We start from the raw sequence: 24,528 nt of genomic DNA, 5'->3' as shown, positions 1-24,528 counted from the left end.
TGATATGCAAAGAAAATGACAGGGAAGATTGTAAACACAGTAATAGTAAATAGGTCAATTCCACTGCTTTTTCTAAATAAGATTCTTCATTGGTTATCTAGAGATTATTGTTAAATTAATTATTGTTGTTGATTTACAAATAAATCAATGTAAAGACTCAATTCATTTGTTGGCATCCTCACTTTTAATCAAAGTACAGTCTCAATTAAAAGTGAGAATTGTTTAGATTGTCCATAGTAAATTTAATCAAAGTACAGTCTCAATTAATTTTACTATGCCTAATCATGTCTATTCCTTTGTTTCTTTACCAAATAGAAAACTTAATTAATCAAAGTAAAGTCTTGACTAATTTTAGTTAAAGTAATTACCTCTAATCAAATTAAAGTCTCAATTATTGGCAAAAACTTATTTAATCAAATGAAAGTTTCTAAACAAAATCAAAGTAAAGTCTCAATTTTATTTAAAAACCTCTTAACTCATATGATTAGCATGCATGTAGATTTAAAATCATTATTCTCTATTCGATTAAGAAGCAAAGGACATAGATAAACAAAAACCACAACAATAATCAAAATAACAAAACATATAAATTCATCTAACCTCAGAATCCATTTAAGAAATTACAGTGGAATCAACCCTTAAAAGCTTAGCCCTCCATGGCTTTGATGGAATACATGATGATATGAAAGAAAGAAAATAAAAGAAAGAATGAGAGATGTGGTGGAGACGGTATCTGCCAAAACCAGAGAGTTCTAAGTGTCTAAGCTGTGAGTTGTAAAATTGTCAGTTCCCCCGCTTCTGCTCCCTTAAGTCTCTTTATATAGGCTTCCACTGGACTTTGGGCTTTATCTGTCAGTTGCTAAAATCTTTTATTTTTATTTAATTAATTAATTAGCAACTTAATTGCTGTCCAATTTCCAATTCTGCCCCTCTCTTTTAACCATATTTGCAGTTTTGACCAGAGTTGACTGCTGACTTTCACCAGTTGACCAGAGTTGACCAGTTGACCAGTTTGACTGTCCAATAGCAGCCTGACACGTGGCGCGTCTCTCTCCAGAACTAGGGTTTCTCTCTCACACTCTTCTCCCTCCCTCGTGACGGCGGCTGCTCCGACGTGTGGCTGCTCTGGCGAGCTCGCGGTGGCTGCAGAACAGGTGGTGAACTGCACGGTGGTCCGTGGACGTTGTTGCAGAAGGTTGCGAGAATGGAGAGGATGGTTCATGACGGCGGCGCGAAGGCGAGAAGATGGTGCTGTGTGCGGTGGTGGCCGCGGGAGAAGATGGTGGCGCGAAGAAGACGGAGGCGCGGTGGTGGTAGGTGCACGAACTGTGGTGGAACTCCGGCGAGTTGACGGTGGTGGCTGCCATGGTGATGGAAGGTGGTAGGGAAACTAGGGTTAGGGTTTTGGGAGATGAAGATGATGACGTGGCAGAATCTGATTGGTTAATTTGGTGAGGTGGGGATTATGACACGTGGCGACTTATGGTTGGCTAATCTTAAAAGGTGGGGATTGCCACATGGCATGATCTGGTTTAGTGGAGTTTAAGTGGTAGGAGGGGTGCAACTTAGTGAAAACTGGGGGTGCAGAACAGGTTTTTGGTGGTCCACTTTAAGAAGAGTGTGCAAGTAAAAACTGGGGGTGCATTTAGCTCCTGATTTATTCTTTTTCAGAATTTCTTGATTTTGGACTTATTTTGTAACTTTGAACATTTTAAAATCACACTATTAATTAACCAAAAATAAATTTCAGCTGCATTAACAAACGTTAGAATATCCAATAATATTTTATGCAACTAAAATCAATTTTTACGCCACTTTTACCAAACTTACTCAATAAATCCAATAATCACAAATCCTAATTAAATCAATCTTTAAGCACAGAAAATTCAATTAAATCCCCAAATTTAAATATTAAATAAGGGCAAAAATTTGAACTCATCAAGGCTTCATGGTGGAACAGACGACATGAAACTGCTTCAAGTGTTTGCACGGGTCCTCACCTGCAAGACCATGGAACTTTGGCAACAAGTGTATTAAACCAGTTTTCAGCACATATGGAACCTCCTCCTCAGGGTATTGAATACATAAACTATCATAAGTGAACTCTGGTGCAGTGAGCTCACTCATGGTTCTCTCATGAGGTGGAGGAGGTTAGGCCATGTTATCAGTATGAAAATGAAAATGCTCAGAATAAACAGTATGCTCAGAATGTAAAGAATGAGGAGTTTCAGGAATGTGATGAGAGTCAGAAGAATCAGGAAAAGTCACTGAATATTCAGCATACAAAGATGGATTCCTAAGATGCCTACTTCCTCTGTGGAATGTCCTATCAATCTCAGGGTCAAATGGTTGTAATTCACTTGGGTTCCCCCTAGTCATGCACCATAAAGCACTAATTGTAGTGATATTGGCATAACATAGGGTATAACTACAAGTATACTCAAAAGACCTCCAAATGACTTGAAAATTGGTAGGATATTCCCTTGAGTGGTCAAACAGAAGCAAAAAAAAAAATCAGATCAAGACTCAAAGCACAAGTATTTTAAAAAAAATTTCAAAAGTGGAAAAAATGAAGAAAAATCACAAAAAAGATTGCTGAAATGTAGAAAATGGCATTTTCTGGAGAATCTGAGTTTGCAAACCGGCGGAGCGGGTTTTAACAAGGTGGAAAATCAAATTCTACCCCAAATCCATATAAAATAATAGCGATTCTGATAACCAGAGCAAAAGTTATGGTCCTCTGAAGTTTCACTAAAATTCAGTCCAAAATTTTTTTGAATCTCTTAACTCAGACCATACCAACTGCTCCAGCTATTTTTCCTATCAAGTTCGATGTCTTAGAAGTGGGGGGGGGGGGAATTTCAAGTCAAAACAAGCACCGTAGCTACCAAAACAAAAATCCAAAAGTTAAATGCCAGATTCGGACACTATTCATGCACTATTCACAACACTATAAATGACACTACTCATGCGCGCCGCGACACTATTCACTACACTACACAGAAACACACAGGAATGGAAACATGCACTGAACTTAACAAAACATTAACATCACAATGAACATATACCAACTCAACCACACTTGAATTACACATATACCAAAACACAGAACACAAACACACTGAACATTTTACTTTGAATGAAACGATTGGTCCCCGGCAACGGCGCCAAATTTGATAGAGGTCGTACCCCACCAAATTAAAACATATTAAATATAGTATATGAAAGTGAACCAAGTCGTCTCCCAACGACCAATATTTTCATTCAAAACCAAATTTCCAGATGAACACAACAATAAAACACAAAGGGGGGAGGTTTGGCAGATTCACACAACTTTGCTAAATTCTAATAAAAACACCAAAATTGAATTAAACACAGAATTCAAAATGTACTGGTTCCTTGATTCCACTGAAAATCCACCAATCACGGGTAACTAAATCAATTCTCTTACCCACTTTACTCTCATGAAATCTGAATTAATCAACAATGCGAAAATTAACACAGCTTCATTATGCCATTAAGCATAGCACACATCATTCTTTCAATTTCACACACACACAGATTAAGCAACTATGGCCAAAACCCGAACTCACTAAGCATGACAATGATTCTGAAATTGTGCAAAACATGAACCCACGATTAAGCATCACAAATTCCATTTCATTCAAAGCTACGAAATTGAATACGATGATGAAGAGAAAATAGGAATTGGAATGCATTGCAAAACATCAACCTCATGGTTTCAAATCAGTTTCTTCAAGGAACCAATACGAAAAACTTAGTTACACATAAAGAATGATCAATTAAACATTTCAAAACTGCAATCACAAAACAGAACCAAGAACCCTAAATCTGAAAACACAATTTAAGAGCAAAAATAAAGATTTCAAAGCTTAAATGGAATGCAAAACGATACTATCATATATAAATGTGAAAACCCCATGAATGGGTATTGTTCCAACTCAATGAAATCACAAAACGAGCTACCCAATGTAGAAAACGAAATCAAAACGCAAAACCCTCAATGGGTGCTGTCAAATGTACATAAAAACGGTAAAAATAACCCAAAAATGTGAAAAACCGTAAGGGGAGACATCCATGAAAGCTTGGAGCACGAAAAAAAATGGAGGTGGAGAGAATGGAGAAGATCAAGTGGCGGCCTCCTCCATGCAGACCTAATTTGCGTGGTCATATCACCCTTGCCACTCATAATTACAAAACTGCCACTCTGCCACTCAGATTTACAAAAATGCCACTCTAGGCCTCAAATGTTGACTCATTGACTTTGCTGACGTGAAAATGACATGGAAGTGATGTGGAAAGTCTCTTCAACTAAATATTAATGTCTAAGCTCCAAAATTTGCTTCACCCAAATATCTAAAAATAATTAAAAACAAAAATTAGGCCAAATAATGTGAAATTAGTCCAAATTCGGAACAGTGGCCCAATAAAGCCCAACAGATGAAAAACACTTTAATGATGAACAATTAAGCACTAATCAACTGTCTAATGGGTACACAAAGGCTAGTGGAATGGAAGAAAATAATGACTCATCAATAGGCAATGAATATAATTTATTCAAGGAAAGGAAAAATTACATACCATTCTCTCTAATCCCAAGGAGAAAACAATGACAACCCCTCTATTGGAAATAGAAAAAATTAATACAAGGAGAACCTTAAAGGAGAAACTAACATTCTCTCTTAGAGGAGAAACTAATATTCTCTCTTAATTCTTCTCTCAAGCAAATAAAAAGGAATAGAAAATGAAAGACTTTGAGATAATTTCTTGAGAAAACACTAAGATCCTTTTATAACATTAAAAGTAAGTTTCAAAGTAAGTTCTCATCGATATAAAACTTCTTTTCTCACATAACTATTGTTCCATTTTCTTCTAATAAAAAAATCATACTTTTATTACTCCATCTTCTTCGTGCAATATGTTTGACATTGGATATTAAAATTCAATTAGATGCACGATTGCTAGATAAAAATATCAGACAGTAAAAGAAACCTCAATGAACTGAATGAACAACAATCACCAAAGCTTACGAGTCAACAGGATTCACCAATCACCATATATGGGAACCAAACCTCAGAGCAATATTAATGACCTTCTGCTTCAACACAAGGACCCGTTCAGAAATAAGTTGTCAGAGATTAAGAGATAAGGTTTCCCAATGGATAATAATCAAAACGCAAACATGAAGATTTCGATTCGTTACCAGATTTATGTCAGAGATTAAGTTGTCACAGATGAACAATCGTGTTCAGACCAAACGTGTTGGGGCTTGCAATATTGTCCAAAGGGGAAAACTCCAACACCCAATCCGCTTATCTAAGACACCACTTCTTCTTCTTCTCGCTACACAAAGGTTCTCAGTAAACTTTAAAACATTGCCAATCCAAATAAAATGAAGCAATGGTGGAAATCAAATGCAGAAATTGAGAAAAAGTGAAGACCTAGCTCACTGTTGGAGGAAAGTGGGGAAAGTTGAATATAAAAAAACTAATAGCCTCCGCCACCATTTTCACCAGCAGCTTCACTACCCCGCGACTGAAGATTCTCTAGCAAGATACTCTCGCTTGTCTTCATGGAGAAACTCACCCATTGTAGAAACCTTAGGCATGGCTCGGGCCCGTGGTCTCGTCAAAAGCTGGTTCGGAGGAGGAGAAGCCGATGAGCTTCCAGAGCTCTCTTGAGATATCGTTGTTGTAGGCAGAGAAATCGTTGAAGACGAAAATATATGTATCATGAATGAGTGGAAGATGGAACGACTTTGGAGCAAACAATGAACCGCGAAAATGGTGAGCCAAAAATCTTAAACAGAAATTTGGAATACTGAAACTAAATAATTTAATTAATTGCAATATATTAATATAAATTTAATCTGTTATTAATTTAATCTAGTTAGATATTAATTTAAAGAATTATTTTTAAAATATTTGTACTATAAATCAAATTTTCATACTTTAAAAGTAATTTATGACATTAATAACTATTATTAAAATATTTGGTTTAATTTAGTAAATTACTTAAATGTGATTAAAAGTGAATTGAAATATTAGCTGAATATGAAAAAATTTGGAATATATATCTACAGAACAGAACAATGAGAAATTTTGAAAAAAATCAGATTATAGTGGTAAGATACAGGACAATGACTTATATTTACAAGTTGAAATTCTTAAATAAACATATTACAATGATTGGATGAAGAAAAATTAAATATACTAAATTTATTTTTTTTAAGCGACAACAAATTACAGAAATAAACAATCTAAGTAATTATAATTTATATTAAACAAATAATGTTTTATTAACCAAAAATATCCGTAAGCTAATTATCATATTAAATATATTTTATAAAATAATAGTTATTTTGGTCGTTAAATTGGTGACTAAAATATTACATATTAAATAATTTCTCAACGATCGAAAATATTTAGTGACTAATTACCATATTAAATATATTTTATAAAATAATAATTATTTTGGTCGCTAAATTGGTGGCTAAAACATTACATTTTATAAATGTCTTAGCAACCGAAAATATTTGGTAGCTAATTATCATATTAAATATATTTTATAAAATAATAGTTATTTCGATCGCTAAATCGATGATCAAAATATTACATATTAAATAATATCTCAAAGACCAAAAATATTCGATGACAAATTACCATATTAAATATATTTTATAAATCAATATTTATTTCGGTCGCTAAATCGGTGGCCAAAAAGTTACATTTAGAGACCAAAAATTTTCGGTTGCTATGTCGGTCACTATAACAATAAATATTACTATATATTGACTTGGTCGCAATTTTAGTGACTAATTTGTGACTACTACTATTCGATGGCTATTTTAGTCACAATTTGCGACTAATTTTTTCGGTGACTAAATTGCATCTAACTTGAGTTTGTATGGAAATTGATCGAAGAATTTGACATTTTCGAGCGGGTGTATGTTCCCAGGCAGGATAATTTTTTAAATTGGTAACTAAAACACTTTTTAATATGAATTAGTCTCTAAATTGGTCACTAACATTTGCTTCTAAGATTTGGACTACTAAAGGGATTGATCTCTCGATAAATTTTGTTTTACCAACAAATTTTTCTTCAATCAATAAAATTTAATCAATTATTTAACATTTTCTTATAGTAATATTGATTTTTATCATAAGATATATGCACCCATGCATTACGGTAACCTAGGCATGTTTCCCCTTCACAATTTCCTTTCTTTTTCCTGCTTAAGGCATGCAAATTTTTAAATTTTTGGATATTCCACGCTACATATTACATGATATTTACGTGAGTGTGTATATTTGAAAGTAGTTGCAATTCTAATTATTTTGCTGAAGTATTATGTTTACTTAAAATTACAGGGTTGAAAATTTTCAGGTTCGATCTTCTCGTTGTCTCATTTTTTATCTTTTGTTTTTCTTCTCTCTTCTATCTTTTTTTCTAATTATATCACGTTAATTGAACTGTCTTATTTAAATTAAATTTTGAAAGAGGTTTGAATTATTCTATATCCAAATTATCTTTGTTCAAGCACAAATTAAAGAAATTAATTTCTCTAAAAAGAACATGTTAAAGTGAGAAATAAAATTAAATGTATCTAGATTTTGTTTTCTTTTATTTTTCTTTGAATAAAAAATAACATAAATATAATATAGTCAAGATAATTCTGTACATATGTATGAGAAAAAGAAAAAAAAAACTTCTATTAATATATATATAGACTAATTATACAAAAGACTACTGAATTTGATCCTCAAAAGGAAGGAAAACACATCATTCTCATCAATCAAAGTTATCTCACTATACAATATACTTTTCTAAGATAACTACTGAAAGATATCCTTTTACCACTAAAAGAACTACATATATATAAACAATTAAAAAGGTAAAATACTTAATATAATGACATTGCATTGTTGAAGTGAAGAAATAATAGAGAAATGCATGGTATCCTTCCACATGAGACACTAACAATGGAAACCTAAACATTTCACAACACCCTTCTCCTCATATAATCAATCACACACACTCTTAATTTTAAGAGGGTAGTTTCTCAATGGATTTAAATGCAATTCCACTAAGCAACAACATGTCTTTGTCATGAGCTTCAATAGAAGGATCACTTATCTTTGCTGCACTCAATGCCCTTTCACAAGTTGTAGGTCCATCACCAGCCACTCCTGCATCATAACTTGCTGTAAGATCATCCTCACCCAATTCACCCAAAGCACTTTTGAATGACCCTACCACTCCATCATACAGGGTAGTTGCACACTGTTTAAGGTCTGGTGAAGGGTTTGTTTTCATCAATTCTTTTAGGAAATTCTGGGTTTCAGTGCCCTTTTTTAGGGCTAGCTTCAGGATCAGTTTTGTGAGCTCCTTGCTGTCTTTAGCAGCAGCGATATTAGGATCTTCTTTCAGAAGTTCAAGGCACCTTGCCTCGTTCTCCTTCGTTTCCTTGCATATTGCTTCGTGCAAGGCTTGTCCTGATGCTGGCAAAGGAGCATGAGAAACTGTGATCATGGAAAGAGAGAACAATAAGATGGAAAAGGTTGAAAAATTCATTGTATTGTTCTGGAGAAGAAAGTGGTGAACTATATATTAAAGGTCCCTGTGATCTTTTGTGGAAAGAATGATTTCTTTTAATTGTTATGTGACTTTTTTATAATCGATAATTTGTAGGTTAGCATGATGACACTAATTTTAGTAATGTATATATAATGATTGGTGTAGGTGGGGTGATACATAACATCTTTTTGCTATTTTTGGTTGTTAATATATGTTAGTTTTTTTTTTTCATCCAATTATTGAAGGTAATAAGGAAAACAAGTTTTGATGTTTAACTATTTTTTTAGGGTTGTATCCCTAAAAAGGCACTAGCCCTTCTATTAAGGTGTGATATTTTATTAATCACCATTTATTAATAGTAATATCGAAGATGAATAATGCTCAAAATTTTATTTAACAAAAAAATACAATTGAAATATTAATTAATTAAAGTAGGTATCAATGTGTTGTCTTTGTTATGATGGAGTTCTCTCTTCATGTAAACCAAAGATTTTATTGGATATTGCTATTAACATACTTGACAATGGTATTTGTACTTATGAATTAGATGGCAATGCACATGTATATACTTCTATATAATCAATGAGTTAATGTATCTTAATTTCTTACTTATTTTACACGTGAAATTTGCATTTAGATATATAACACTATTTGAGTAACTCATGCTATGTTTTGATATGACCTAGCTACTATATATATATATATATATATATATATATATATATATATATATATATATATATATATATATATATATATATATATATATCTTAGAAATTTGTGTGCAAGATGTATTAAGAAAATAAAAAAGTTTTTATTTTTTCAAATTCCTCCCACTGCACCACCATTTAATGCAAATATAATTATTTAATAATAGTAAATATTATTATGTTTTAAGTATAGAGAAATAGTTATAAATAAACTTTCACTTTTAGGGTCTCTTAAACTTTTTTATGTTCCACAATTGGTATTCTTATTTTAAAAGTTTTAGGTTAAATTGGGAATTTACTTTCTCTATATGATACCTTTTTATTTATTTTGGTATTAAGAAAAAAATAAAAAACAATGCTTACATTTTAATCCCTATTCTTTTAGTAATAAATTAATTCTTATATAATTAAAATATAAAAAATAAGGTCCACGTATATTATGTTGAGATCTTTATATGTGCTGAACAAATTTTTTAAATAACACAATGTCATGAAAAAAATTGGTTACATGGACAGAAAAAAAAGTTTGAATAATTTTATTTTTTTTTAAATTTGAATCCTCACAGGCGTCTAAATATTTTAAAACATGTTCACAAATTTTTCGAAAAGCTTTTAAAAAGGAAGAGTAGACCACATGAAAAAGACAAAAATAGTGAATATACGTTACTAAAAATTATCGTATTATATAGGATTTGTTTTTCAAATTTATTAAAATAATTTATAAGAAAATTTTTTTCTGTTATTTTTTCTAAAAATTTTAATTAACAATAGAATAGATTCCTTCGTGAATAATTATTTTCTATAAAATTATAAAGTTCGTAAATATTTTTACAAAATTTACTGTGAAAAGTGTTTTATATAAAATATTTTGAAAAAAAATTAATAGTAATTTTCTATAATTTTTTTTATAATAAAATTTATAAATATTTCTTAAAAAAATTTAAAACAAAATTAATAAGAGATATGAGTTTTTTTAATATCGATATTAATTATCCCAATTTAAACCATGTTTAATTCTCTTTTGTAACCTACCAAGATTCCTTCGTAACATATTACAAGTATTTTTGGCAAAAAGTCACTCCTGGATATTAACTAAACCTCTCTTAAGTTTAAGTAACTAGTACCAATATCTCTCCGAACTAAGTAGAAAAGGCATCTTCAGGATGTACAATGATAAAGTTGTTTAACAAGAACAACAATTTTCTGATTGAAAGGGTATTACAAAAGAACACTCCTTACTTCTAAAGTCTTAACTTCATAGTTGTGAAATTTTTACAGATAAAACTTACCCTACATATCTAATAAGGATAAACACTTGGAAACTTTGAAACTTTCTTCACATGCAAGTTTATGTAAGACATGTATGTTTCATTAGTTGTATTTCTATGCATAAACTTCTTTTTACAAACATCCTACAACAAACTCTTAAATGTGTGAGTGTTGTAACTTGTCCATGTGTTAGCATACTTTTATAATTTGTTTGACTTTGTATTGCCACCTTTAACTATTATAGTCACACCTTTAACTATTATAGTCAAAGTGTTGTGAAAATGACCCTTTTATTTTTCTTTTCTCCTTCTTTTCTTTTGAATGGCAAAACAGGCTAACCCAGCTCGTTTAGACCTGATCCGTCTCTGACCCGTTAAAATCGGGTCGGACCGGGCTAACCCGAAGTCTGAAAGCAGGTTGAGATGTTCAACGCATTCTGCCAATAAGCAGGCCAGCGGGCTGGCCCGCCCCTCCCTTCCGCCATCCCTTCTTTTCTTTCATAGTTTTGGAAATATGAAGAATGTTTGCTCAAAATTTATGCATACTCAAATCTCTTTCAATGCAGGAGCAAAAGTCCCCTCCATTTTTAGGCTTTACTACACGTCACAAAACCAAAACCAAACCAATATCACCCTCAATTTTTATCGATTCTTGTAACCACAAAATTCAAACCAAAATCCCTAATTCGAACTACAAAATCCCAATCCCCAAATCAAACCACAAAATCACAATCCCTAATTCGAACCAGAAAATCCCAATCTCCAAATCCAACCACAAAATCACAAACCTTAATTTGAACCACAAAATCTCAAATTCGAACAGCAAAAGGAAGAGAACAAAAGAAGAACAATGAAATTGAAAAACATAAACAAGTTTGTGTCACATCGCTCCTATGGGTGAGTTTCGCAGGGCTAACTCATCAACAAGGTGGAATGGTTGGTTGTGCTAGTAGGAATGAGTGTCTAAGAGAAGAAAGAAACGAAATAAATGTGAAGGGAATGAGAGATGATGGATGAAGTGCAGGAGTCTAGGAAAGGAGACGAGAGAAGCGAAGGAGAGGAGACGAGAGAAATGAATGTCTGAGAGTGAGAAATGAGAAAGTGTCTCAACCTGCACTAAACATGTTCCAATTTATTTTAGTGACGTTAAGTTGCGGGTTGACCCGGTTTGAACTTTGGACTAGCCCGACGGATTTCTAGACTTGATAGGCCGAGTTGCATTGGGTCTGCAGGTTAAACTCTATCCCAACCCGATTATTTTTTGCAGGTTGGCAGCCTGGTCCTATGGGCCTAACCCATTTTGTCAACCCTACTTTTGACAACACCATTTGAGCATATAAACTATGATTGTTGGTACACTATATCAAAACCATTCTTGATATGTGTTATGGGTCAACTTTTTCCCTTTAGACACTCTCATTATTCCTGACAAAATTATTGGATTTTGACTATGCTAATAGACAATCCATTACTAGCTACGTGTTCACAATTGGTAGGTAGGTCATGGTTAGTTGAAAAGCTACTCTCCAACCAATAGTGTACTTCTCAACCAGTGAAGCAGAGCATATGGTGTTGGAAGAAGTAAATAAGGAGTTATTTGGTTGAAAGGTTTGACAAACAATTCAATATTTACTCAAGAGAATATTATCATCTTTTAATGATATCCTGAATACGATTTGCTAGCCAAGGATCATGTATAACATGGCAAGACAAAGTATATCGAAGTCAAATATCACTTCTTTTGTATTAAGATGATTCAAATGAAAAAGGATTAACACCACTAAAAATTCAACAAAATGCCTTCATCAAGTTATTTTCCAAGAATAAGTTTGTGCAATACTTGGACTTGTTGAGCATGATATTAGTAGTGAAAGTTTATAGATCTTTGTTAGTACTAAAATATTTAAAGTTAAACATATTTTTAGAGAACTTAATTAGACTAAAATTTTGACGAATGACTAATTTAAATTTTTACTAAAAATTAATAGACATAATTATATTTAGTCCAAATATTTATATAATACATTGTATAGTTGTATACACATAAAAGTGTATGATCTCATGACTACTGTTTTTGATGACCAATAATCATAATCATTATACACGTTTAGTTAATTAGTTCGGTTATGTTTGTCAATCCTAACTTATAATCATTTTGGGTGACCTTTAAAATGGTGAATTATATGACAAAAGAGGAGAGATGCAACGTTACACTGATCTTGCATAAGACTTTCCACAAGTTCTCATCGTTGTACCTTTCTAGACACCTGGTGAAGAAGAATGTGGATATATACTATTTGTTTCTCGAGTCCTCCCTAGTCTTTCTTTGAATCCTCGATCGTCTCACTCGCTATAGTTCTAAGACTTCATTTTCTACATAATTTTTAAGTGATTTCTTCCATTAAAAAAAGTTAAGAACCTCCTTTTTTTTTTATGTTCGAGTTACACCCTTAACTTACAATGATCATGCAACTCCTAAAGTAAAAAAGAAAAAAGTAAACTACCTAACTCCACATGAGTTGTAAAGAAATGAAAAAAAGGTCGCTAAGGCCAAAAATGGATGGTTGAGGCAAGATATATTAGGTAATATTAGCATTAGATGAAAACATGTATGTTGTATGCTCCCCAAAAAGGCCATGCAAAAATGGAAGGTAGACTTTCCAAGTTGAACAATGAGTTCTTCTGATGCCTCCCAAATAGATGAAAGTTGCTAAGACACTTGAGAAGAATGGAAGGTAGAATTTCCAATAAATAAGGAGCAATAGAAACCCGTTCTTGTATCATAGGCTCCACTTAAGCCTTCTTCAAACCTTTCAAAGTCATCAAAATCCCAACACATCAGTGGATCATAGTAGTAGCACAATGAAAGCATTTGGCGGAGGAACCAGTTTTACAATACCTAAATCACAGTATGTAGAGTTTTAGCATCATAACTGGTTATATACACAAAGAATAAAACCACATAAAGATGCAATGCACAGGTTGGAGAGTAGGATAAAAATTAACAAAGAAAAGAGAAGAGAAAAAAAAAAGATACTATTCCTCTGTCTCTCGAAAATTACACACATTTCTATTCTTTCCAAAAGAGCTAGGCTTACCACAAAAAAGATCAAACAAGTTTTTGTACTTAATGCCTCAATCAATTCAATTCCCATTCCTATAATCTGATCAAACACCATTTCCTTTTCCACCTTTAATATCTAAGTAACCACACATATCAGAAAGAACCACCAAGTTTTTGGCGCACCTCCTTTGATGCAACATGGCCTCTACTTTCAGTTAAATTTGAATTGGCAAGGACCTCAGAGGCAATTTCCCAGCTTTCACTTCTACCCTCACTTGAGTGCCTTGCTTCGGATCGAATTGTTGGAGCCCGGCGATCTGAACCCAAAGCTGAATCAACTTCAGATGTATTATGGGGAGGCCCATTACTCCCTCTACTCCGGATGTCCTCATCAATTTCTTCAATATTCCGGCGCTGTGATATCTTTAACAAGTCCTCACCGATATCCAGATCGTCTTCAACCTTAGACCGAGGGTCTCCTCCCAGATCCGGTTCAGATTCCCGGGAAATGATCGGAGGGGGTGGCCTTGGTACCTCCTCCTGGACGAAAGCTCGGAAATTGTTCCTTGAGGGCTTCACTTTTGTACAAAATACTTCCAAGAAATTGTTTAAACAACCACGGTTATAAACATTGAACCTGTTATCGGCTCTATACCGAAAGTTTTCGTAGGTAGTCTGCAAAACAAGTTACAATCAACCAGGTGATGAAGTTCTTGCAATACACGGGCTTTTAAGAATCAAAGATTCAGAAAATAAAGTTGTATATTATAAGCAATGTGTACATAGAACATGATTTATCTTTCATACTATTGAAAAGGAAAACCACTAGAGGGGACGACTCTTGGCACATCTTGTTACAAGTTAATCAAGATTACACTGTCAATGTATTTTGGATTGAGGGAAAGAACATACAAAATTACCAACCTTCTGAGATTTATTTAAGGTTGATACTTGTTTAGAATAAAGGAAAAGTATGAGGGACACGAGTTTAAGATTTTAAAATTATCTTCTTTAAATTTCTTTCCTTCCCATTCATCATTGTGTGCACGTCCACCTAACAAGAAGTAATGAACTATTTCCTATATAAATAAGGAGCCAGGTGGATTTAGAAGATTAAAATATTTTTTAAGAGTTTTGTTTCAATCTAGTTTAACCGAGGACAATTCTACTAATGCATTTCTATTCACTTAGTAGCCAGTTTAGTCTTTAGCACAATGAACAGTAACTTAAACAAGATTATATATCAGAAATGTAAAAGATGTCAACTGACCTGATTTGTGCCAATAAGGTACAGATGAAAGCCAGTAAGTCCACCAACAAACCACAAAGAGATGAAACAGTATGCCATTAATATAACTGATGCAGGAGATTCTTTCATTGCCCTCCAAACTGTCCCGTGATAATTATCCATCAGAACCTTGATGTAAAAAGCTGAGATGGAAAACACATAGATACATAGAATAGTGGCTGAAGAAACAAACAGAAAGAAGTAACGGTAGTTCCTCTGCAATTTGGAAAAGTCACAAAAGAATTAAGAGAAACCAAAAAAGCCAAGAACATCAATATGAATATAGTAGTTATCTTATAACATCAAGAACATGGCTAATACCAACAATCATACCAGCCCAATACATTGGCCCACCCAAGGGCAATGGTGATCAAAACGTTCAACACAGTTGTTGCAAATGGAGCAATGTGAACAACGAGGTGGACGATAGAGCATACAAGTATCACAATATTTCACCCTCACGGGATGGCCATTGACCATTACTTCTTTTGTTCGAGGGAACTGAAGGCTTGGAGTTTGGCGACCCCCAATATCAACTGAAACTGAAGAGTCATAACGGAACTCTTCCTCTGGTGGATGTAAATTCCTTGGAATAACACCCGGATCACGTGAGGAAGTAAGAAAGAGAAGAATCAACACCTATAAACAAAAATATCAAACAGAAAAAATTATAGACAACCAATATCTAGACAAGGACTTTCCCTAAAAATGATGTTTAAATGAAAGAAAATGTGATCACCAAAATAGCTTACAACCTTCGTAAATATTTGAAAATCTAAGAGAAAAGAAAAGAAAATGTATCAATATATGCATTGTACATTTAGACGAAACAGTAGAAAGTTCTGTATAAAGAAATAAACCTATTTTAAATTTGGAACATGGGGCTTACAGAATAACAAATCTCGGTAAGCAAACTGCGAAAGTATAAAAATATAAATGACAAAGAACAGAAAAACTTACATAAATATTAAAGATAACTGCCAGCACCAAAATAGCATATCCTGCATTATATGAAGAAAATTCATGCCGAAGATGTCTTCCTACAAATACACAAAAGACGATAACTGGAACAATGATCAGCAGCAAGGTAACAAGCAGTGACCTAGCATCAGGTCCAAATATTAACCTTCCTCCAAATAGGAATTTCTGCATAACATTAGTATAAAAGTATATAAGATTGTAATTGTAGTATGTAACAGAAATAGGTAATAAACTAATAAACTAATAATAGGTATATAAGATTGTAATTGTAATATGTAACATAAATAGTATATAAATGTGAAGACAACCCTCATTCTATGAGCTAGCTTTTGGTGCCATCTGCTGAGATGGGCCCAAACCACAGGCTAAGACTTTGATACATTTTTTTGTTGAAATTAATTCAATTTACCCAGATTAAACAAGTGAACAAAATAAAATTAGAAACAATGTCCAATATTAATCCTAAGTTTAGAAAATTGATTATTGGAAATATAGTCTAAAGATATTAGATGCTGACTTTCAAGGCACACACAAAAGTTAGCAACAGCACACAAATATTCAATACGCCCTTTATCTGTTTATAGAAAATCAGGCTAAATATTCAATGCATGGCCTTTATCTGTTTATTAACTTTCATTCAGTGATTTCAAACACAATTTCATGCACATTCAAATTCTGCACACTAAGAATGGCACAGATTATCAAATACCACTGTGGAAGATTATCTTTGAAAAGGTATGGTTATTAATCACAGTTCTCCTGCCCTCAAAAACATTCAAAAAATGTAGTGGCCAAATGCAACACCTAGAAGTTGCTGGTTCCTTAATGTTTAAAGCAAGCATGCCAAAAATGTTTTAGTGAGATGCAGTATGATATCTATCTCATAATTAGAATTTTGAGAAGAGTGTTTTCTTTCATAATCATAACACCTCTCAGAAGATTTCAGCAATTTTCCCTACTTCTCACCTTAGTTCTAGTCTCCGAGTATTTGGTTATACTATCTATACACACTCATCGCATCATCGAAGCAAGTAAGACCATCAAGTTTTTAAATGTGTTTTCATTGGCTATTCTACTCCAGGCTACAAGTGCTGTGATCCATCAATAGAAAACCTTTGTTAGCCTTGTCTTTGAAAACTGTACTTATTTCCAAAAGCACTTCTTAAGGGAGAAATTTGGGTAAAGCTACACATTTGAAATCTAAGCTATCTATCTTAAAGAACCTATACCCCAACATTGAATCCTTCCCAAATACTCACTGTTCCAAGCCCCATATCTGTCTATAGGATTTCATACTTCATCTTCAAGGTTGATATGAAAAAATTCCAAAGACTATTCACAAGGTCTTAGAGGTTCCTAAATGCAGAGAGACATTGGTGGAAGAAATGAGGGCTTTGACAAAACAAAAAAAGATGGAAGCTGACATAGTTACTTATAGGGAAGAGATCTGTTGGCATGAGATGGCCTTTCAATTTGAAATATAAAGCTGACGGGACAATAGAACAGTACAAAGCGTGTCATTTTGCAAAAGGGTATACACAAACCCACGGCACCGACTATGTAGAGATGTTAGCACCTACCAAGGGCAAAGCCAAATACAATTCAAGTTCTCCAATCTCTGGCAGCAAATTAGGATCTCCTACAACATGACATTTGTTCAATGGAGATATTCAAGATAACACAACAAATTGCAGAGGATGCTGCAAACGCGTCAAAATGTGATTATGGTCTGGGAGATTGTATGTTAAAAGAGGAAATTTAGTGATGAATGACAATACTAGATTGGGAAAAATACAATATTTTCCATGAGATTGTATGTGAAAGGAAATCTAGTGACGAATGATGATACTAGGTGGAGAAAATACAATATTTTGCAAGACTCAATTTACAAAAAAGAACAATTTAGATCATTTATCAAGGAATTAAACTTGAATAGTTGAATCTAAATTCTGAAAGAAAAGACAATTGCGCAGAACCACCTTCTAAGGAGAACAAAAGGAGGATCTAAATATGTATCAATATAAATCCCCAAGCATAGACAAGTTTACAACTGCTTTCTTCAAAAATTGCTGGGACATTATAAATGAAGATCTCAAGATCTTCAGAAAATGCTTTCCAGCCAGTGAAGCTAGTACAGTAATGACTACCATCATTGCTTTGGTTTCTGAAAGGTTAAAGTTTAAAAGGTTAAGAATTTTTCAACTATTAGTATAGTCTCCATTGTTAACATGATTTTGAGCAAGTATTGTGTAAGGTTTTGGAAGATACCATTTCTCAAATGAAATCAGGTTTTGGATGCAGCTGTTAGCACCAATGAAATTAGCAATGAATATCATATGTAGCAGGTGAAAAAGACCTAATTGCCACAATTAAGAGAACTTATAACGTTCACCGTAAGGAAAGGATTTGGGGAAAACTTTAGACAACGGATCTCAGAAGCCTGTTCATGACTACCTTAGCGGAGTTTAGTGGTGAACTAAATTATCGGAAACCATCAATGACCCCAAATGACTCATTTCTATAATTGGAAAACAATATTATCATCTCCTGCTAGAGTTTTGGATTCAACAGCTGAACAAATTGATTGGTAATTCCGACTGCACAGCTGTCCATAGAACTCATTCTAATAATCGGAAAACAATATAACAATCTCCTACTAGAGGTTTGGATGACATAACTGGGATTATCTTCCCTTTGTTGCATGATATCTTTTATCATTTAACATCTCTGTATTGCTATCTGATTAGATGAGCTCTGGAACTAAAATCTTTACATTGCTTGGCTAAATTGCATGTTCTTTTCAATAACAAGAAGATTTGGATTGGTATTCAAACTCATCTGAACTGTTTTACTGCAAACCCTACTTTTAGTTTCTAACATTACCCTACTATAGATTTATGACATTCCTTGGCATCCACCTAATAGCTTAAGCCTGAGGGAGAGTTGGCCCCTTGTCCTTAGCATGGTATGGAAAATCTTTGGCAAAGTGATCAACATTCCATACTTGCTGCTCACATTCTCCATAATAAAATTATAGAGTTAAGTATGTTTTTAGTCCCTGAACTTTGACCCAAAATTGGAATTCGTCCCTGTCTCAAACTTCCATACATTTTAGTCCTTAAACTTTATGTTAGTATTGGAGTTGTGTACACTATTTGACACATTCTTGGTTCAATATCTACTAAGAAATGTGTTTAACACCTAAAAAAAAAGTTAACATAATTGAGTTAAAAAGATTATATTCATTCATTTTTAAAATTTAGGGACTAAAATGTATTGAAGTTTCGGACAGAGACGAATTCCAATTTTTGGTCAAAGTTCAGGGACTAAAAACATACTTAACCCAAAATTAAATTTCAGTATAAGGAAAATTGGCTCAAAGCATTGTTAATGCTTCAAGCCCAAAGGGCTTATGCATTAGGAGATGTCTTACAAGGAACCATATAAAAAATATTAGTGATCAAACTTACAACTTATACAGCTACAACTATAGTTAATAATAATAAGAGCATTAATTGAAAAAAGAAATGAAAGGTCTCGTAAAGTGGACTTCAGTGGTAGACACTATATTAGCAATTTGAACCAAAAAGAATAAAGAAATATGGATAATTCTTGCCAATTATAACAATTTAAGGTGTAGAGAGGCTTCTGTATGAAATGTGGCCACCAGTCTGGAGCCTATTGGTATAGTCATCATAGTCACACACCTAATCTCCATCAAAATTCCTGGTTGGGTATCAAGCTTTTATCATTGGCCCACATGTGAGGCCAAGCCCAAAACCAAATACAAGCAAATAACAAAAGGGACGAGAAAAAGTACAATATAGCATGTGGATCAATCTGGTAGTACACGAACTGATAAACTAATAAAATATGATTCTAAACACATAAATCACACAATACAGCAATACAATTGCTGTCCAAAGAGAAAGGTTTACTAAAGAGAATATTCTTGATCCACAAACCACTAATAACAACACTCTCCTCCATAGTATACACCCTAAATATACAATGATACATAACTAACATCACTTACTTTTTTTATGAATAACTGCCATCAATGAAGTTTCTAATTTTAATACAGAACTAACACTAAAAAAACTAATAAAGGAAAAGTTATTTGCTATCACATATTCTAATAATACATTCCTGATCCAATCTTCTATTCATAACTGCCAATTATTACTATTACTTACACTTATATCTAGTAATACAAAACTGTTAGTGACAGCTATTGTCGGTTCCCTTCCAATCATAACCATTGTTGATTATTTTCCCACAATGCAAAAGAAACTAATGGACAAATCACTGTTCACTCCGGAGCCGATCCTTTAGCAAATATGTTGGTGGTTATCATAAACGATAAGTTAAATTGGAATTTTAGAAAGCCAATGACAGGTATGTATGGAATTCCATTGGGAAAGTCCCAAACATGTGTCTGTTCTTGTATATTTTGCCCAAACCATGGATTTAAGATTCTGAACAGGACACTGAGACACTACAAGTGAATTGAGGTCACTTAGAGAAAGTCCCACCTAGGATTTTGGTTCCACATGGAGCTGAAGTTGTTGGCCTCTCCTGTGATACTTTATTCCCGAAAAACATTGTTGCTTAGCAGCACTATCTCAAACAGATAAAATATTTTCATATGAATTTCATCCAACATAAAGATGAAGCAATCCAGTGATTGTAATTCAATCCTAGCTAAGACAATTTTTGTTGTACATGAAAACTACCATCAAAAGATGAATATAGAAAATTGATCACAAACGAGCTCAAGTTCATGATACTTCATATCTTACTGAATTCCAAAAAAGCAAAACTGAACATGCACCACATTGAGCAAACAGAGAAACAAAACAAGAAAAAAAATGTAAAATTAAAATCCTTTGTCCATGAGACAAAGTATCTCAACAAGTTGAAGATAATGCTTTAAATTAACCAAGACAACACAAAAACTAATGTATAGCTTCATGCATCTTTCACCTATTACAAATAGGAAGTACAAAACAAGCAACCACACTAAATTATTCTTTCAACTATGTCCTCCAATGAACCACTATCACGGCTCCATCAGTTTGTTTCCAAAGTCACGCTTACTCACACAAACAAACAAGACAAGGCTTACAGAAGACACCAAAACCCAAAACAGCTCGTTTAATGTTTCCACAGTTCATAAAGCAAATAATCCCACGCCACCAGCACTACCTGAACAGACACATGTTCCTAAATACCAAATATTGCACTTCCATACTAATTTTTTATAACTTCAGTTCAACTCAAATAAGTTCATGCTAGGCATCACTGCCAAACCATGAAGATTTTATTAAAAAATAAAAAAATAAAAACAAAAAGAACATAAAAACATGGGGGGACCACAACAAACCCATCATCATGAACAACAAGAACAACATTTGTAATGAAAACCCATCATCATGAAATATAAAAAAGGGGACAAAAATTATATATCTCCATCTCTCATGTACCTATAAGACAAATCAAGTTGCCCTGCGAAACCTTTCTCTTTGACCTAACTAAGGCACAGGAGTCTCAAGTATAACCACAGTTCTCTTTGACCTAACTAAGCTGCAGGAGCTTCACAGCTACGTCTCTCCCTCACTAAAATATACGAACTCTAAGCAGAAAACCAGCTGCAGCCAACTAAGACCAGTTTTTAATCACATCACTGAGTTCTTGTTTCAACTGTCTCTTCCAAGGAACCACCATCAATGCTCTATCAGTTTGCACACAAAATCAAGCTTCCTCATAACGGTTACAAGAGACAATCCAAAAGGATACAACCCATTAGATGTTAAAATCTTCTCAAAACATAAAACCTCGCTCCACCAACTCAACACACGCACCTCATAAATTCTGAAACCACACTCTCAAGTTATTATCTTTCTCGTATCCTCACTCACAATTTCAATCTTCAACCAACAGACCAACAGCAGCAGCAGCAGAAATTCAAAGTTCAAACCCACTAATCCCTTTAAAAATCCAAAATAATAAATGACAGAAAACAACACTTCCTAACTCATATAAACAAATCCACCACATACACACGTTTAAGACATCAAACACAACAAGTTATATTCACAAAGAAAAACATAAAAAAAGCAGAGAAAGAATATTACATTACTTCCTTTCCATGCTTCATAAACGCGCTTGGCTGCCATTAAAATGAAGAAGAAGAAGCTCTGCTGCAACAACTCCTTCTTATAATAACTCTTTGCAAACCCAAAACATGCAAGTTCTTCTCATCTCACCAACCCGTGTTCAATTACCCCAAACGACCCCACCGCTGAAAGGTAGTTCGATTCAGCGATTGAAGGGTCAAAATCCGAGGCTTCCACGATTTGGATGTCGCGCGTGAAGAACCCTCCGCTAGAAATTAAAAGGGTGATTCAAAGACGGCGATTTTCGAGTTCGAAAATTGCAGGTTTGGTTTTTCGGGTAAATAAAACAAACTAATAATAAAATATAACAGAGGGAGAAAGAAAGAGAGAGAAAAAAAACAACACAACACAGCACTGTTGAAGAAAGAAGAAAGAGACACGGGCTTGCGATGTTGGTGTTGTGTGACCAGAAACCCTTCTTCGCCAGTGAATGTGAAATCTCTGAAATTCACCACCTCCATGAAGAAGGCCTTACCCATTTTTCTCACTTTTAATAATTTTCACCATTTTTTTTTTGTTGTTGCTGTTTCATCATTTATTATTATTAATTGACTTTCACTTATTGAGGTGTAAATATTAAAAAAAAAAACTGCTATTATATTATATTATATAAGAATGTTTCTCTCACACATTTTTCTAATTGATATTTATTAAAAATGTTTTCTTATTTATGTATGAAAGTCATGTCTTTTACAAGTGATTTAGCTGACAATATAGTTGAATTTGTGAAAAAAGTTCCATTGCAGCAAAATACATTATTATGAAATGATAAGGAAAATTGTTCTGTGATCAATTATAGCAAAATACATCCTTATGAAATGATAAAGAAAATTAGTTTGTGATCAATTATAAAATGTTGGAAAGAAATTAAGAGATTTATTTCATTATGATTTAGACATGAATCAGTTTCGTAGTTAATTAAAAAAACTAAAATTTTGTAAAAATACTCTGGATTCTAACTAAAAAGACAAAGAATTTATATTGGGACGTTACGCCCTTAATTAAGTGGTTATGAAAGTTATAAAATAAACTGATAATTAATATTGATATGATTATGGGACAATTAGTTTTTATAAAAGGGAGAAAACATATTACATATAGTGATTTATTATTGAATGATACATTTACTGAATAAATTATTTATTTATTGTTTATCATTCAAATTTAATTCCAACACTTTCAAAAATTAAAAGAAAAATATCTGAGAAGAAGTTTATCTAAGATATTGGTAGCTTCAATAAATTTTTAATTTATAAGTTTCAACTGATAACTTAATTTATTAAATTTATATTTAAATACTTTATAAATTGGTTAGTAAATGTAAAATAGTATAAGATATAATTTCATAAATTTTTTATATGAATAAAATTTGAATTTATAAATAAAATATATTATTATTTAGTTATAATTTATAATTTTTAAAATAATTAAATTTTTATATAAGTTTTTAGAAATGCTATTTATTTTTTTAAAAGTTGCATATGTTCTTTTGATGTAGAGAAGTCATTTTATATAAATAAGTTGACATAATGAATATTGAATAAATTTTTAAAAAAATATATTACTACGTTGAGATTCTTTGATGTGAATTTTATTGTGTATAATTTTTCTCAGAAATATATCATGAAATTTGGTTAATTTTTTAATCTAATATACATATAAATTAAAAAAAAACAATCTAACAAGTACTAAAAGTTTTAAACAAGTAGTAGTATGTAAAAATTAAAAATAATAATAGAAGAAAATTATATAAATTATCAAATAAACTAAAAGCTAGATAAAATAACTTGCAACTTTATAAAATATATATAAAGCTAATTTAGCACTAGTAAAAATCATTTTGGAGCAATGGGGACCCACCTTGGGACATTGCATGAAGACAAAGTTTGTGATAGAGATAGTCAAAAAAAAATTTCTCTCTTTATCATTGAAAAAACTGAAGACAGAGACAGAGAGAGAAAATTGAAAAAGGTTAAAAAAAATGAAGAAAAAAATAAAAAATAATAATAGTGAAGTGAAAGTGGTATCAGAAATGGAAGTGCCAAGCTGTGCATTTGGTGCATTGCTTTTGGCTCTTCCTTCACTGCTTCACCTTTCACAGAACCTTTCACTTTCATTTTCTTTTCACTCACATTTCTTTTCCGTGATCTTCTTAATTCATCAATAATAAATGAACAACGGATAAGATACAAATTCAAATAAACAAAGTATTGAAGATTTTTCTTTTCCTAAATAACAAACTATTTTCTAAAAAAATTACCAAACCCAACCCTTTACTAAATATTTGAATAAGAATACGTGTTTTTTGGAATTCAAAATTCCGTGTATGAAAAATAGCTGTTTTTTTTTCAAATAATGTGTTTATAATGTATAAAATTAATTATAATTTTATAAATATAGTTGGCAATATATTGCACCTTACTTTTTAAAAAATAAACAT

General features: G+C 32.7%; 2 protein-coding genes across 2 annotated transcripts; both read right to left on the bottom strand.

Annotated features, from left to right (window-relative positions):
• Window positions 1-8,067: 8,067 nt before the first annotated feature.
• On the bottom strand, window positions 8,068-11,061 carry LOC114180758. The gene is made up of 2 exons (XM_028067052.1): window positions 10,977-11,061; window positions 8,068-8,543 (listed from the first exon to the last, which is right to left on the bottom strand). The coding sequence occupies exons 1-2, from the start codon at window positions 11,059-11,061 to the stop codon at window positions 8,068-8,070; spliced, it is 561 nt and encodes a 186-aa protein (XP_027922853.1).
• A 2,403-nt stretch (window positions 11,062-13,464) lies between these two features.
• LOC114181917 (protein S-acyltransferase 8-like) lies at window positions 13,465-22,552 on the bottom strand. The gene is made up of 5 exons (XM_028068590.1): window positions 22,047-22,552; window positions 15,889-16,074; window positions 15,262-15,567; window positions 14,911-15,144; window positions 13,465-14,315 (listed from the first exon to the last, which is right to left on the bottom strand). The coding sequence occupies exons 1-5, from the start codon at window positions 22,086-22,088 to the stop codon at window positions 13,794-13,796; spliced, it is 1,290 nt and encodes a 429-aa protein (XP_027924391.1). The 5' UTR covers window positions 22,089-22,552; the 3' UTR covers window positions 13,465-13,793.
• Between the last annotated feature and the right edge of the window lie 1,976 nt (window positions 22,553-24,528).

Source organism: Vigna unguiculata, chromosome 4, assembly GCF_004118075.2.
Source record: "Vigna unguiculata cultivar IT97K-499-35 chromosome 4, ASM411807v1, whole genome shotgun sequence".
NCBI classification, from domain to species: Eukaryota; Viridiplantae; Streptophyta; class Magnoliopsida; order Fabales; family Fabaceae; genus Vigna; species Vigna unguiculata.
Note: the sequence above shows the minus strand (reverse complement) of the source record. Positions and strands in the feature narration are given on the sequence as shown.